Source organism: Pseudonaja textilis, chromosome 2 (genome assembly GCF_049901715.1).
Source record: "Pseudonaja textilis isolate UNSWEBS1 chromosome 2, rPseTex1.2, whole genome shotgun sequence".
Taxonomy (NCBI): Eukaryota; Metazoa; Chordata; class Lepidosauria; order Squamata; family Elapidae; genus Pseudonaja; species Pseudonaja textilis.
In genome coordinates, this window is record NC_141991.1 from 165,625,173 (window position 1) to 165,642,460 (window position 17,288).

At 40.9% G+C, this 17,288-nt stretch overlaps 1 protein-coding gene across 2 annotated transcripts in view; it reads left to right on the top strand.

Annotated features, from left to right (window-relative positions):
• The window catches only part of FBXO10 (F-box protein 10), a 44,237-nt gene that overhangs the window by 26,055 nt on the left and 894 nt on the right, over positions 1 to 17,288 (top strand). Inside the window, exons 7-12 of one of the 2 annotated variants that reach the window (XM_087926348.1) lie at positions 3,044 to 3,114; positions 4,775 to 4,927; positions 6,636 to 6,911; positions 7,931 to 8,241; positions 10,115 to 10,296; positions 11,668 to 11,819. In XM_087926348.1, coding sequence (XP_087782474.1) covers positions 3,044 to 3,114; positions 4,775 to 4,927; positions 6,636 to 6,911; positions 7,931 to 8,241; positions 10,115 to 10,296; positions 11,668 to 11,819 — 1,145 coding nt within the window. Of the gene's footprint in view, positions 1 to 3,043; positions 3,115 to 4,774; positions 4,928 to 6,635; positions 6,912 to 7,930; positions 8,242 to 10,114; positions 10,297 to 11,667; positions 16,043 to 17,288 lie in introns of those variants that run through there. The other variant, XM_026712679.2, reaches the window with a different exon arrangement.

Sequence of the window (17,288 nt, forward strand, 5' to 3'; positions counted from 1 at the left end):
CAAAGTTACAATGGTGCTGAAAAAAGTGACTTGTGACTGTTTTTCACACAACTTTTTCAGGTTCCCCGTGGTCACATGATCAAGATTCAGATGCTTGGCAACTGAGTCATATTGATGATGGTTGCAGAGTTCCAGGTCATGTGACCACCTTTTGTGACTTTCTGACAAGCAATGTCAATGGGGCACTTAACAATGTGTTGCTAACTTAATAACTGCAGTGATTCACTCAACAACTGTGGCAGCAAAGTTCGTAAAATGAGGCAAAACTCACTTAACAATTGTCTTGCTTAGCAACAGAAATCTTGGACTCAGTTGTAGTTCTAAGTCAAGGACTACCTGTAGTGACAGGTTTGTGGATGATTTGCAGAAACGTTTACAAATCGAAAACAATAATTCCTTTATCTCTTGGCTCAGTATTTCTCACCTATAAAATGGGAAATTAATTGCCTGATTCTAGTGCTGCACTGCTGGGACTCTTATAAAGTTTTCCATTAGAGTGCGTCAACTCCAATGAATAAGAGTATACACAATACATTGTGTAGCTAAAAGTCTGTAGTGATTCTCAGTCATCCAGGTCATGGTTGTCCCAAAGGTGCTTTTTCTGGAGGCAACTGGACTTTCATGTTTTTTCTTTTGAAGATGTTTCGCTTCTCATCCAAAAAGCTTCTTCAGCTCTGACAGGATAGAGGGGAAAGGAAGGATTTATATTCCTTGCAGGCAGCCGGTCATTTGCATCCTTTTGGAGGGTCCTTGAAGCACTTGGAGGTTTATCTGCGTAGGCAGTCTTTTGGGACTAGGACTATATTTTGTGCCTTGAAAGTGTGAGGGCTGCATATTGTCCAAATGGCTATACTGAGAAGTATGATCACCCAGCAAACTTTCCTTATTAGAAGGATAGGTTTTAGTAGTAATACTTTTATTTGGTATGAAATAAAACATTTAGTGCCAGCAAAATAATAAAAGCACAATATTAACCAGTACCTGAAAAATAAAAGTGTAACAATCAGTTTTAAAACATTGTCTAATCCCAGCACAACCCTAATTTAAACTGGCACCCAGCACAGCTACTGAAAAATTCCTCCATCTTAATAATAAATGTTTTACAGGCGTTTTTTTACACTTCCGGAAACTGGACCTCAAGTGAAACTCAAGGGGCAATCAGTTGCAAAGAATAGGACTAGAAAGGGGAAAAGGAGTAGTAATATGTGAAGAGATGGCTGTGTGCTCCCCAGATATTTTCCTTAATATCCAGTGATGTTTATTACTGCAAATACAGATAATGCTAAAAGCTAATGCTGACCTTCTTCCTATTTCTTTTTTTAAATTATTTTTTAAGCCAAGTGGAACAAGGAGTTTGGCAAGCATCAAGGGGAGAGATGGCAAAACATAGTGCTGTTCTTTGCTCGTTGCTTTTTATTATGTATTAATTTTTTATCCCACCTTTATTATTTTTATAAATAAGACAGCAAACTTACCTAACACTCCTTTCACCCCATTCCCCCCACCCCCAATATCAATAGCTTAAGGCAGAACTAGAACTCACAGTCTCCTGGTTTCTGAGTCAGCATCTTAACCGCTACAGCAGACTGGTTCTTCCTAGTCATCAATCAACTTGGGTTAGCATCCGCACCCAGAAAAAAAAAGATCTCAGAAGCCTAAAATCTGTTGATTTCTCTCTCATGGGAGATTACTCTTTAAGGCAAATGGAAAGGGATAGGGCAATTGATCATGGTTTCCACAGTGGGGTGAGCTCCTGCTTTTTTCCTTAGCGGCTGGGAATCAGTTTGACCCTTTGCCGTGAGGTAACTGTGACTACCAGCATGAAGATGTCTGTGTTGAATGGCAACATTGCAAGTGGTTAAGTGTGAATGGAAAGGATTTTTTTTAAAAAGGGCATCCTGTATCATCCAGAATCATATCTCTGGGACTACAAGTGTAGCTCCAGACTTTCTGACACCAGAGGTGACCCCCCAAATGGCACCCCCAGAATAAAACAACTGTTTATTTATGGCAGGGATCAGCAGATCTACATGGTTGCCCTGAATCTCCGCTTTCCTTTTAAAAAAAAAAATATTCAGTCCTAGAGACCCTTTTGAAGTATTGAAGTATATATACACCATGCAATTTTGTAGCTATGAGGCAGACTCCCCAATGTTTGAAATAAGCATTCATTATAACTGTTTTTAGGTAAAGGTAAAGGTTCCCCTTACACATATGTGCTAGTCGTTTCTGGCTCTAGGGAGCGCTACTCATCTCCGTTACAAAGCCGAAGAGCCAGAGCTGTCCAAATACATCTCCATGGTCACGTGGCCAGCATGACTAAATGCCAAAGGCTCAGGGAACGCTGTTACCTTCCCACCATAAGTGGTCCCTATCTTTCTACTTGCATTTGTACATGCTTTCGAACTGCTAGGTTGGCGGAAGCTGGGACAAGTAAAAGATTACCATTATTTTGAAAATGTACAAAACGGGGGGGGGCATTCATTTGGAAAGTCAAAAAGAAGGCTTGGACATTATGGCTTTTCCTTCCATGTTTGAGATTTTGCCTTCCTTGTTTTATTGCCCCCACATTTAATTGCAACCATTCCATTAGAAAACTAACACAACTTGGCCTGCCTTAAAGTCTGATTTATATAAAGACCTAAGAAAAGAAAGGAACTGGTGTAAAAAGGAGATAGTATTGTATTCTACTAGTAATAGGATTGCTTTAATAATAGCTTATTGAACAAGCCAGAGGAGCCTCATTCAGACTAAACACTAAATTATAAATCTTGATCTAAACTAGAATGGTAAGCCATGCACAGTGAAAGCCAAACCATTGGGGAATCATGCAAAACGTAAATGTAGGTGAAGACTCTGAAAAAATGTAAGCAAGCAAGCAAGCAAAGATGTTGGAGCAGAAAAACAACACACACACACACACACACACACATATTGCTATTGGTCAAATCTCTTGATCTAGCTGAACTATTGGGAAAACTTGACAGCAAGTACACGAATCACCTATAAAAAGTCGCTGTTCTTCCTTTCTTTTTTGCTCCAGTGGGAACCATATATTCCAGGGTCTCGCTGCTGGTATAGCTGTGAATGAGAATGGAAGAGGCCAAATCACAGGTAAGAAAAGATAACGTTTTATATTTGATAGGTGTTGAATCTAATAAGATGTCCCCCTCAAAGCATTGTATTCTAATTTGAATTGCTGCAAATTGGTTCGTTTCCTTTTGAACCCACATCCTCTAAAATAAATTGATGCAAAGTTTTGAAAGTATTTCACAAAGGATCACAAAGAACCATAGGCGTCCAACCTTGGCAACTTTTTAACAGGTGTGGACTTCTTGTTGATTGGGGAATTCTGGTACTTGAAGTCCACATGTTGGAGTTGCCAAGGTTGGCACCACTGGTCTAAACCTTACACCCATCCTGCAGGTAAGCAAAGGTTCTTTTCTCCTGTAGAAAAATGAAATTAGGAGACATTATGCTTTCTAAAACCATCTTTTGAGTTTCTGGTTGAAAGCTGCTTGACCTACTTATTTCCTAGCTCACTGATGCTTCGTTTCACTGCCTTTGTTTAGAACAAAGACATGTGGTGCTTTCTCTAGTCTAGTTGCCAGCCTCTATTTATTGCTTCCTTTGTGAACGTATAAGGCAGAGAGGGCAACTTTTCCAACTTTTCCTTTCTGTATTCTGCCTAGGAAGCCACAGTAGGTATGATTGAAGACATCATGTCAGGTCTGAGTGCTAAAAATGAGTGCTGTGTGGAGCTTGCAAATGGTGTCTTGCCTGCCTTTACAATTTTGAAAAGGCTACAGGCAGCGTTCCCATCCCAAATTCCCAAATGGTATGCCAAGATTAATAGGGGTTCAGAAGTAGGTCAGAAAAGGAAGCCTCATTCCTTTCCTTTTCCTTTTCCTTTTCCTTTTCCTTTTCCTTCCCTTCTTTTAATTTACTTTATTGTCGTTGCACATCGTACAACAAAATTAAATACCATCTTCAGTGTACTGTACAGTAGAATTCAATAGTTATTGCTCTGGGATAGAAACTGCTTTTCAGCCTATTTGACCTTGTTTTTATTATCCTGTACTGTCTGCCAGATGGTAATAGTTCAAAAAAAGGGTGCCCAAGATGAGATGGATTTCTTTGAACTTTCTTACGGCAGTGGGAGCTATAAAGCTCTTCCAAAGAGGGGACAGAGCAACCAATGATCTTCTGGGCAATGATGTTTTCTTTTTCCTTTCCTGCAAAAGTGAAAATGCCAGAGTAGAAAGATCTTTTTTGGTTGACGGGGGTCAGGGATGGAGTGGGGGAATGGGCAGTTTAAAGTGTTTATTTTGCTCCTGAAAATGCAAAAGGAGGAAACAAAGATTTGCCCAATATTTTCAGAGATCAGAGATTTCTAAAGAATGCGGTGGTCTGTTAAGACTTTGCCAAATTTAAAGAACACCCACTCTCTCAAATCCCAAAATTTTAATTTCTCCCTCAAAGAGAGGCCATGAGTATTGGCAAATTAGACTTTTTGCTCTTCTGTTTTATGGTATTTCCCTGCTCTGACTGTGGCTGTCACACAACTTCACTTTGAAATGATAGGCTAGCCTATTTCTAGCAGTCTTAAATAATAAAAATAGTGCAGATTCGGCATAGAGAAGAATGATGTCAAGTTGGCTTGATGGGATTTCCACCCAGGTCCTAGGACATCTTTAGAAATCAATTGCTGGATTCCTCTTGAAGATGGCTATTTAGCAATTTTTTATTGACTGATTTTCCTACCGCATTTTAGAAAATGTCATCCGGGAGAACCAGTGGGGAGGTGCAGACATCCGGCGTGGGGGAGATCCTGTCCTCAGGAGTAACCTGATCTGCTGTGGCTATTCAGATGGAGTGGTTATTGGAGAACGAGGAAAAGGACTTGTAGAAGGAAACACCATTTATGGTAAGCCTGTTTTTTTAATCTCCTTTCCAAATGAAATGTGGAATGTATTTGGAAAATACAGGTGGATTTTTTTTTACATGCTACCTCTAACCATTTTAAGCCTATCAGTTTAATTAGAACCTGGCCTGAGTAGCTGCTGATTCTCTTTCAGGATATGAAGATCCAAAAGACTTTTTTAGCGTGTCAAAATTGTGTGCTATCCTGTGAATTTGGTGCATTGATCACCTAGATTATCTCATTCTTCTGTTGCTCGTGATGGAGGTCATTGTCACAAGAGCAGGTAGAACTCATGCCTTTTTCCCATGGAGATTTCTCTTCTACCCTTGCAGGGTTTCTGAACAATTCTGTGCATGGTACAGTATTCAACTCTAACTATAGGTCAAATTAGGACAAAGACCTCTGGTTTTTGATACCTGAATCCAGCTTTAGAAATGGATGCCTTCCATTCCCAAGTCTCAAGATTTCCATTGCTACTTGAATAGAAAGTATATTGTTTGGGTTTAGCATTTCTTTCTCTCCATATATCTTTTAAGTTTAAATTCATCTGTCATTTTAAAAAAGGATTTAGGGAGAGTCTTTCTATTTTGCTTTATTATTGTTGCTGTATAGTCCAATATATTGTCTACAATTCCATTAAAGTCTCCCATCATAACTATATTAACATAGTCCAATCCAATTGTTTTCAAATGTAATTTTTTGTAGAATTCTTCTTGTTTATCATTCGGAGCATAAACTGCAATCAGGAGTGTTTTCATATTATTGTCCATTATTTCCACCATTGATATTCTTCCATCCTCATCAGTATAAATCAATTTTGCTGGAATAGTCTCTTTAATGTGAAAAACCACTCCTCTTTTCTTACATTGAGTCAAAGAAGTGAATATTTTCCCTAATTTTGGCTGTATCAACAATTGTTCATATTGTTCATATTGTTTCATATTGTTTTTTAATTGTTCATATTGTTTTTCTTGTAGACAAATTATATCAAATTTTAATTTCTCTAATTTATGAATAATTTTCCTCCTTTTAACAGCTAAAGTAAGTCCATTTATGTTCATTGTAATCAATTTTTTCTCTTCCATGATTATATTTTTTAATTAGGTTTGGCCGCTCTCGTTGATCTTGGTTCCCGTTGTTCTTTGATCTCCACCTGTCCACCTACTGCACCTTCTTCTTTTTCAGTCCCCATTTGGTCCTCTTGGAATTCAATTAATGAAACCTCTTTTTCTGCCTCTTCCTCCCTCCTTCCAAAAAATTCTGCATAGAAAAGTTCTGCTTTCTCAATTGAATCAATTCTATGTCTCCGTTCTTGCCATGTAAACATTAGTCCTTCTGGAATCAGCCATCTATAGTTCACCTCCTTTTTCAATAACATTTTAGTCAGGAATTGATATTTTCTTCTCATCTCTCTCACTCTTCTAGGTATTTGTTTTAAAACCACAATCTCCAGCTGCTCCTGGAAAGCCTAGAGATCCCAAGCAAGGTCAAAAACCCAAATTCCTTGTATCTATATCAGATACTACTAAATCAAGGGTCTGTCAACCTGTCTGTCAATTATCAAAGCTGATGTAATAGATATTTGAGTCTACCTGATTTGGATCTTGAACTCGGCTCCGGTATATAGCCTTGGACCAAACTGTTTCTCAGTTCTAGTGCCAAAATCATAATTTGAAAGAAAACCTGATAACTCTCCATGCTTCTCTTGTAGGCAATAAGGGCTGTGGTGTCTGGATAATGTCATCCAGCCTTCCCCATGTTACCAACAACCAAATAGGGCACAACAGCATCTATGGCATCGCAGTCTTTTGCCGCAAGGACGATGCTAACGATTATCTTGTCAACCAAGGAGGCAATGAGAACTTCAATGAGGAAGGTGAAGCAGCCAACTGGGAGAATGACCTGGAAAGTGAAGATGAACGCTTGACTTCCCGGCGGCCCATCAACATGGCCCTTGTGGAGTCAAACAACATCAACCATAATGGAGGTGAGTTCTAGCAAAATGGGATAACTTAGTATGAAGGAAAGCTTAAAGGGACCACCATTTGTGCAAAGTCCTTGCAGAAACACAGAAATGTAGAGTGCTATCTTAATATCCTTCCCAGGACATGTTAGCCATTCTGCTACATGATACTTGTGTGGATAAACCACATGCTAATTTCTAGCACACACTGGGTGGGGTGGGGCTGTTTGCTCCTTTTGATCCAGTTTTAGTCTAAGCTGAATAGTAAATAATTTGTAATTATCATTTTATTTTCAATATTGCATAGAGTTGGGAAAGATCTCATTTTAAGTTGCATTGACTGACTTTATATATAGGCATTTGGGTTGCTGTCTGAAATTGTGTGTATGTGTGTATAGGCCAAGAATTGATAAGGCATGCCAAAGAGAAGAATGCATTGCTTGACTTTTCAGTGAGCCTCAACTGGGGATGTTCAGTTTTCATTGCTGAAATATGTGAATTGTAGTTGAAGCAGAGAGCTAAGCTGTAGACGAGGGGTCTTCAAACTTGACGGCTTTAAGACTTGTGGACTTCAACTCCCAGAATTCCTCCTCCAGTCATATTAGCTCATGAATTCTGGGAGTTAAAGTCCACAAGTCTTAAACTTGCCAAGTTTGAAGACTCTTGCTGTAGACCATGATGCTGATCTTACAGAATACAATAGGAGGGGGGAGGATGATGATGATGATGATGACGACAACATACTCTTGCTTTTTGGGGGGAGTGTGATTGTTGTGCCTGTACCTTGCTGCCCAATTACTGCTCCCAAATTATACTCAATAGTTGCCTGAAATTCCTTATCCCTCAGTGATCTCACTCCCTGCAATGGACGGCTATGGCTATTTTTTGCCATTTGTTTCATTTAAGTAAGGCCAACCATTTATTTTAAATACAGATATTAACTAGGGAATTTATTGAGACTGCATGCCGGTCTACTTTGACTTTTTCTCCTAATTTTGCTTTTTGTTAAAAGTACTGCTTCCCCTCTCTTCTTTTTTCCATAGCCGCTGGCTTGTATGTCAAAAGCAGCGAAGCTCTGAATATCATTGGGAATGCCATCCACGCCAACCATGACTACGGGGTTGCCGTGTTTCAAAGCTCGCAACTCACCCGAATTGCAAATAACAGCATTTCTTGCAATAGCCTCGGGGGAGTCCTGGTGGAAGCCGAGTGCCGGGTAGAACTCCGTGGCAATGGGATCTATGACAACAGCAGCCATGGCATTAGCTGCAAGGGTGATGGGGTCATCACGGAGAACGACGTCCTAGGGAACCAGGGATGTGGCCTCCGACTCTTGCAGGCAGCCGACATGAAGGTGAGTGCCTAAAAAAAGAGCAGGCTTATTAGTATAATTAGTGGTATCACCCCCTTTCTCCAAAAAGGGATGCTCCCATTGTGAAGTTGTCAAGGTTAAGGTGGGTGGTTGACCCAAAGTCCCTCCCTGAATTTCCCAGCCAGTTTGGCAATTGAAATCATGCCTCTGAATATTGCAATGCGCATCCTCCATTGGATAACATCAGTGAGGAAACCTGAGGATCATTTGATGGTGCTGCTACTTGGATTTTGCCCAGGATCCATTATTTTCCCAAGAGAAGATGCCAACAAATAAACATTTTGGACCATTCCTTGGAGGAGAAACTTTTCAGGGAGAATTTTTATTATAAAACATTAATGCTATGCTGGCACCAAGAAATGATAGGTACAAAGGAGACAAAAACAAGGTTGGATTCTGAGTTTACTGAGTTGGGTGAATCCTACCACCAAATGCGTTGGAAATCTGATGTTGCAGCTCTCCCATTTCCAAGGCTGCAATGTAGTTTTGTAGCACCAAAGGTGCTTTTTCAAGAGGCAACTGGATTTCCTGATTTTTCTTTGGAGACGTTTCATTTCTCATCCAAGAAGCTTCTTCAGCTCTGACTGGATGGTAGGGAATGGAAGGATTTATATTCCTTGCAGACAGCTGGTCATTTGCATTCTTTTAATTAGAGAGTCGTTGAGGCCACCTGGAGGTTTATCTGTGTCCTCAGGATCACCTGAGTAGTGCAAATAGGTATGGAGCCTTCTTGGAACTGTTGAAAGGACTGTGTTGTAGACTAGAGATAGATGATGTTGTATCCCTCACCCTCTGTTGATGGAGGACTGTTCAATTTTGACATAGATTTGCCTCTTTGCCCTCTCTTTCAAACCAGCAGTCCTCTCTATCCAAAAGATGGACTTTGCTGTCTTAGACAAAAAAAGAATGGATTGTTGTGGAAAGCCAAACCAATGGGGGCACTGCTACGGTCCAGATAGGGACAGTCAAAGGGCCAGATGTGGCCTGTAGGCCTTAATGGGTTGGATGTGGCCTGCAGGCCGTTGACTGCTCAGGTTACATCTACTTTTGGGCATGAAAATGAAAAGCACTCAATTAACATTTTGCTTAGTGATGCTCAAGGTTTTTCAGTATGCCTTACATGTTTCTATATATTGAAGCATTTTAAAAATATAGAAAACTGCACATGCTTTAAATGGCGTTGTGCTCTTCCAAATTTGATAGCTTCAGTGGAACCTCAGGTGATGACTGTAATCCGTTCCGAGAATTCGGTCATCACCCAATTTTGACATCCCCAGAAGTGCATGCATGAAAAAAAAATGGTGTGGCACAGAAGGGGAAACCAATGCGGAACATCAAAACGCCGTGCCTGTGTTTGGTCACCACTCGAACACCTGTTCGCAACCAGAGGTAAAAAACTTTGGTTGTCACCCAGGGGTGGGTTTCTACCGGTTCTGTCCACCTCTGTAGAACTGGTGGCTCTGAAGAGCAGCAGACATAGAACCCGTTCTACGTCTGCTGATGTTTTTGCCCACCCGCCTGACTGGGCTCTTACCTGATCTTTATTTCCCGATTTTTCAACTTCAGCTGCCGAACGAGGCACAGCTGCAGTTAAAAAGACAAGAAAAGAAGGCTGTTTCAAAGGCTGCTTCTCGGCACGCAGCGTGCTAATGATGATTTACAGGCGCGCAGCTCACAGCGGGCAGGGAAGCTCGTAAATCCCGAACCGGTAGTTAACCCTGTCGTATCCCACCCCTGTTGTCACCCAAATTGTCATGAACGGAAGTGTTTGTGACCAGAGGTTCCACCTGTAACTGGTCTCTCATATTCACTGTGAAAAGGAATAACGTGTTAACTGTCCTGTTATGCACTCCAGGTAACCAAGAACAGAATCCACTCCTTCCGAGGTTACGGGATTGAGATGCTTGATCAAACCAAGGCTTTAGTACAAGATAATTTGATTTTTCAAGGGAAGAGCAAAAAGACTATTTTACAGCAAGTGTCCAGTATGGAAGATTGTGTCGTTCAGAATAATAAGATCCTTGCTTTCAGAAAAAAGTAAGTTTGGTCGTATTTCAGTAAATGAAAAGCTCTGTCAGTGGTAGTTCTAGACTGGGGATTAATGGGTTAAATTGTCATGACAATATAACAGGACCTTGTAGTTTCTTTCTTTATTGAATAGTATTTGCAACCCACCCCAATCTCAAAGGATACGAGGTAGTACTCTAGTGATCCTTGTTTACCAACCACTCGCTCAGCAACCATTTGAAGTTGCCATGACATTAGATGAGTAGTACTGGGCCTTAGAATTCCAGCTACTGCACCATCTCTGCAATCACATGATTATCATTTGCACCCTTCCCTGATGGCCTCTCATAAGCAAAGTCAACAGGGAAGACATCAGGTAAGGAAACAAGTCTTTTTGGTAAGTCCCACACTCTCCCTGTGCTCTTGTGCCACCATTCCATTCATTCACCAGTCTTCTTGTGTGGTGCTGCCGCATAACCGCCCCCCTCCCCCCTCAACAGGTTCCTCCTAGCCTCCTCCACCCCCCACCCCCCCTGCAGACTCCACCCTCCAGAGCTCCTGTGCAAAATATTTCTTGGAATTCGCTCATCTAGCCTGAGTGATTGCCTTTTTAAGTCTCCCAGATCCAGGGCTAATGAACCAGGATCAAGTCAAGAAGCTTTTCATGGATTCTGAAGTTCAGTTTGCACCTAGAGGTGATGTTCTTGAGAGTTCTTCTGGGCTGATAGTGCGAATCTCTTTGCACAGAAGTAAAAATGATATATCGTGGAGAGAAATTGAATTCTTCTCGGTGTGTTATTGTTGATGATGATGTTATTTCAATGGCTAAATGCCTTCCCCTTCCCTTTCCTGCACTACAGTGGTGGTCAGCATTTTGTTAAACCATCTGTGTATAGCTAGATCAAAGATAAAGGAATGTATAGATTTTCAGTTCTTGGTTTGTTTTGTTTTTCAAAGTCGAAATTCAAAGACAGCAGTTACAAATAGTTAGAACTGTAAGCGCTGTATCCTAAGATATTTGGCAGACATAGCAGCATTCAGCCACCTGTTGCGTAGCAAGTGTCAAAAAAAATTGTACTTTCATCATTGGCACTAAACACTGATTATCGAGCAGTTCTTGCCTTCTTTAGAAAGGCAAGTTCAGACTTTGCAAAGCACCGTTCTCGCCAAAGCAATATTTATTCAGTTGGGTGTGTGTTCATTACCTTGCTTAGTAACTTCAACTGACACTGGCTGGTAATGAAAATTGAACTCTCACATGTCTCAACCTCACCAAGCTGAGAAAATTTAGAGCTTCAAAATGAATTCTTTCCTGACATAGGTTTCCTTAAATGTAGACCAAGTATATTTTCTGTACCATCTGAGGGAAGCACCAATGACTGTGGTATTTCTATTCTTCAGGTCTGATGTTGCCTGGACCTTAGAGAACCCTCCAGCCAGGCCTCACATAGAAGAAGCATCTCGAGGGGTGTCAACAGATGGAAGCAACCAGAAAGGATCAAACGTGACAGCCAGGATAGCTGCTAGAGTAGATGGGGGTTGTCACAACAATGGTAGTATCTTTTGCACTATTCTGTGATGGTTTGGAGATTTGCCTCCATTTTCCTGATTATGTTCACTGCAACATTGAACAATCCACTTCTTTTTTTAGCTGACTGGCTAGCATTGTGAGCACATAAGAAGTAATGGGAATGTGACTGAACAAGGAACTGTAGCCAGCTACAATCTTGTCCAGCTGACTATGCCCTGTTGAGTGTTTTGAGAACTTACCTCAGCTTTCACATCTGCATCCTTGCACCAGGCCCAAGTTCATTCCTTAGAAAGTGGTATTTTTGCAGCGTCAAAAGATATGCTCGCGTCTTATACCCGCTTATCCATTTCCTTTGTTGACCTGAGTACTCAGAATTACGTCTAAGGGAGAGGATTGGTCTAATAACTGTGGCATTTACCCACATGCCTAATAATAAAGGCATTAACTTTGCATTTTTGCCTCATATGGATTTTCAAAAGGAGTAGTTGCAAAGGAAGGGGAGAGCGAGTCTGTTTTCTGTGTGAGTTATTAAATTCCCAGATATTTTTTTTACCTTCCTTTCTTCTGTTTCAGTTAGCGCAATTCAATGTGGCTCAAAGTAGGAGTGATGTGCATTCAATATTATCAGAAGGAATTGTATCCATTCTTAACAAATACACCACTTTGTCAACAAAAAAAGATACCCCCTGACACACTTGCTATTTATATAAATGTGTAGGTGAGGAGTGGGTTGGGATTCACTTAAGCTTACACTCTCAGCGATTTGCCAAAAAGCCACTTGGTTTAATGTCAATGAAATCCTGAGTGCCTTGACCTATTTATTGGCCTGCTTGGCACCAGTACCTTGACATAGCTTGAAATTAATTTCCTTTTATTCCAGAGACAAGAGTTGCTTTCTTCTATATTGAAAAGATCCCAGTTTTGGCTGTTGTGTATTATTGTTTTCTCCCATCTGGGGCCTTCTAGATGCTAAACGTATCATCCAAAGCAGCATGTTTTTGCAAAGATTGGAGTTGTCATCCAATGCAACACAGAGGGAACATATATAATTTATCTAGCAGTAAGTCCCATTGAAAATAGCAGAGCAGAGTTACCAGAACACATATGAACATTGTTTAAGGTTCTAGACTCTAGAGCAGTGGTGGTTAACCTTTTTGGCACCTGTGCTGAAAATTGCACACGTGCTCACGTGCCAGCACCCAGAAGGCAATGCGTGCGGGGGGCTCATGCCCCTGTGCATGCGTGCGGGGCCCCCATGCTCCGTGCATCTCTGAGCATGTGCACATGATCCCCCCGCGTGCGCTGTGCATCTCCCACGCACCCCTGCCCCCATGCATGCACACCAGATACTCAACAATCAGCTGTCAGGTGGGCGGCATGTGCGCATGCGCAATGGAGCTCTTCTGGGCAGCATCCACTTCCGGCACGTATGCCATAGGTTTACTATCATGGCTCTAGAGTATTAGATCAGGAATATGGCAAAATATATGTAAAATTACGTAAAGCAGGGATAAGTTACAACTCTTATCAAAATACAGTAGGGTGGGTTTTATTTTTAAGGAAAATAAGATCCCTCAAAACAGAATGGTGTTTTGAGTCTTCAGCAAAAGAATAACTTGTACACTAGCAAAGATATTTCCAGGAAGAGCTGTAATTATATTAATACTAACATTGCCATAATACAGTGATGCTGGGTTTAAAATAATGTCTTAAAATGAGAAAATGGACTTATAGAAGCAGCTTACAGTAACTTTAGGGGCTGTTGAGAATTTGAACATAGTTTTATACAGGAGTGGCAAAAGGAAAGTATGCTGTGCTTTCATAAGCACTTAATACAGGTGGTCCTCAACTTACAACCACCTGTTTAGTAACTATTCAAACTTAAAACAGCATAGAAACAGGTAACTTATCACTATTTTTTACACAACCACTACAGCATTCCCATTGTCACATGATCAAAATTTGGGAACTTGGCAGTTGGCTTGTATTGATGATGGTGGCCACATCCCAGGGTCACACGATCCCCTTTTGAGACCTTCTGACAAAGTAAATGGGAAAGCCAGATTCACTAAACCTTGTTACTAATTTAACTGCAGTAATTCATTTAACAACTGTGACAAGAAAGGTGGTAATAGGGGGAAAAACTTGCTTAACTTTCTTGCTTAGCAACAGAAATGTTGGGTTCAACTGTGGTCATACATTGAGGACTACCTGCATATAACAATTTTCAAAAAGTATTCCTGGGCAAGAGATTTCTTGGAGCTCATTGGTCTAGAATGGTGTCAAACTGGATCACAATGTTTTTCGCCTTCCGGAGCCGGGGTGGGCGTGGCCTGCACATAATGTATCCAGCCCGCAGGCCGCCAGTTTGACAGGCCTGATCTAGATTGTGGATGATTGTCTTTTTTCAACCTAATATCTTAGAGGAAGCAAGATACGATGACTCACCAAGTTGATTTCTTGGAGAGTTGTTAATGAAATTCTCAAGGATAAGTGATGAAGGTATTTTAAAGGGACCAAAGTGAACTAGCCTTGTCATTTTTTCTTTACTTCACAGAGCTTGTACCCGTTTGAACAGTTATGTGGCAAGCAATAATGTAGTAGGTTAAAATCTCAGGACTTTGAAGAATAATCTTGGTCTGCCATACGACTGTAATTAAAACAAGTGTTTGACACGAAAAGGGTGTGACTGGTGCTCTTGTAATGTTGTAAAGGTTGCATGTATTATTGAATTATTGCTGCATTAATTCTGGCTCAGGGAGAGAAAAAAGGACACAATTCTAGGACATAAACTGAAAAAAAAAAACACCTTTGATTGACTTTGTTTTCAGAGGAGACTGTGAGGGTCTCTGTTGATCTGAAGCCTAGGCAAGTCTACTGTAATGCACGCTGCCACTAAGCTGTATTTGTAGCATGGAAATAAATGTCACTCTCAGTTGGTAAGCTGTAATCGGTCTCTGGTCAAGAATGGTCAGGAGCACTTGATTAGGAGACAATAGCATTTTGTTTTATTCAGTTACATCTTCTATTGTCAGAACATAGAACAATGCTCTTAAGATAACCAGCAAATCATAACAACAGATATTTATACCTCTGAGTTTGAATGGGGCAGAGAATCTTGCCCTACACCAAATATAGAAATCTCAGTCCTGTTCACTCCAGCCATAGGGTAGGCAGCTTGGGTAGGATCTTAAGATTACTTTTATCCCTTTTGAGTTGAACATGCCAGAGGCTGAACCTGGAACCAAGGAGGCTTTCTCCTGTTTAGTTTCTCCTTTGTTATGTGTGTTTACTATTTTACAGTGGTTCATCATTTCCTAGAACAGTAAAAACAGGAGGCTTTCAAAAAGAAGCACTAATAAGAGAGAGAAGAGAATGTTATCTGCACTTAGACTTATAGTTCTGTTACCTTCATAGGTATGGATAATTATAAAAGCACGTTTTAAAAAGGTGTGATCTTCAAATAGCATGGTTTTGTAGAAATTTTTTGCAGATGGGGCTGAAATCCTATACCCATGTAGGAAAGTCCAATTGTAACTATTCCATTTGGAATATGCATTGGCTTAAGCTGCAAGCCAGCAGAACAAGCAAGCCAGAAGTATTTCTACAGGGCTGGATCTAGTTTATCAGGTGTAGAAAGCATTTCTCTGAGTGGAAAGTAGGGAAACTGCCAGTTGGGCCTTCTCTCTGAAGCCTGTTTTCCAGTTCTCTTTAAGCAAAGGAGTAGAGAGAATGAACTAGCGCCTACTGTTGCAGGATCAGAAACGTTTTACTTAAAAGACACAGCTTTTCTAACTACCAAAACACATTGTGAATTCATCAATATTCCCAGTTCAAGATACTCCCTCAGGAGTTACAATGACAAGTCATTGACGGTTCTTAGTCCACTGTAAACAATCAAATGTCTTATTAAAAATTAGATGCCACTAACAATTGCCTCAGTTCTTTGACTTTTAAGCTGCAATTTTATACCACACACTTCGTTGTAAATTCTGCTATAATCTCACTTCCAAACAGACATGAGACTGCACTGTCAGCAATAAAGTGCATTGAGCCATAGATCACTTCTTAAAGCATTTTAGCTTAACTGGAATTGACCACTAATACGTTTAAGCTTATAACTGGGCTGGATGATAATCTGGTGTCTTGTTCAACATATACATTGTTAAAAGAAATGCAAACTACTCTTTGAAAAGTTTTATAAAGGAAAATCTGTGTACTACAAAATAAATTTTTTTTAAATGCGGAATTTTTGCTGATTTTTTTCCCGGATACATTATGGAAGGTGACAAGGGGCAAAGAATAACAAGGTTTATGTGTCTTCAATTAACTGCATAATGAAGAGAAAATTCCTTAAGTGTTCTTTCTGCAAGTTGTTTGTGTGTGAGAGAGAGGTGGGAGTCAGGCAAGAACTCGGATACTGCAAATGCCCCCAAAATTCAATTTATATGAACTTGTCTTTAAGTCTGGATTGCTGTATCGACATTTATTCAGTTGTGTTGGCTAGAGATTATGACAGTTGAGGCCCAATATGTTTATAGGTGACCAGAGAGGAGAAGAATAGTGTATCATCTCTCTTCTTTATAGCAACCGCCTGCTTTCCATGCCCTGATCACAAGGTAAAATGTGTGACTTTCGACCAAGGGTTGCCAAACTTTTGGACCTCAGGGACCACCAAACTCAATTTTAGATCCCACAGACCAGAGATCCTGGGAAAATCTCAAAAAAAGTCTGCAGAAAATTCCCCACCCCGTTTTCCTACCGATCCATCATTCTTTATTTGGGATCACAGGATACCGTCTCCAGCTCTGTTTTCAGGGGGAGAGAGAGAGAGAGACTTTTGGCTTCATGCAAGGAAAGCAGCAGAAGCAGCAATAGTCTTTCTTTCTCTCCCCCAAACTCTGCCAGAAATTAGTCTCTGTGAGACTTACTGCGCCGGTGCATCCTCTTGGAGCAGGATGCCTTGCAGAGTCCCAAAGTCTCATTTCTGGTGGAGCTTGGGGGAGAGAAAGACTTTTGCTGCTTTCCTTGCATGCAGCCAAAAGCAGAAGAAAGAAGCTGAAAGAAGCAGCCCGGTGGCCAGACCAAGCAAATGGGGCAAGTTCCCCCCATCTGCCCTTTCCCCCCTCCCCTCACTACCTCATGTTGTTCGCAATGCAAGTGATGCAAGCCTTGTGTTCCCGCAGGCCATCTGGGAGGTGCAGCCTTGTGTTCCTGCAGAGTCTGGATTAATTGCTTTGGAGGTGTGCTCTGGGGGTGACAATCCTCTGCAGACCGCCAGAATTTTCTCGTGGACCACCAGTGGTCCCAGGCCCACTGGTTGGCGACCACTGCATTAGATCATTCCCCTTGTTCAAACCATACACTGCTTTAAAGAAAGCAGCTGAATCTACAACTGCATTTCTATTAAAAATATATAGTAAGATAAAAAACCGACGGAAGCAGAGAAATTAACCCCAGAGCTGTAGAAAAGTTAGTTGGGAATGTTACA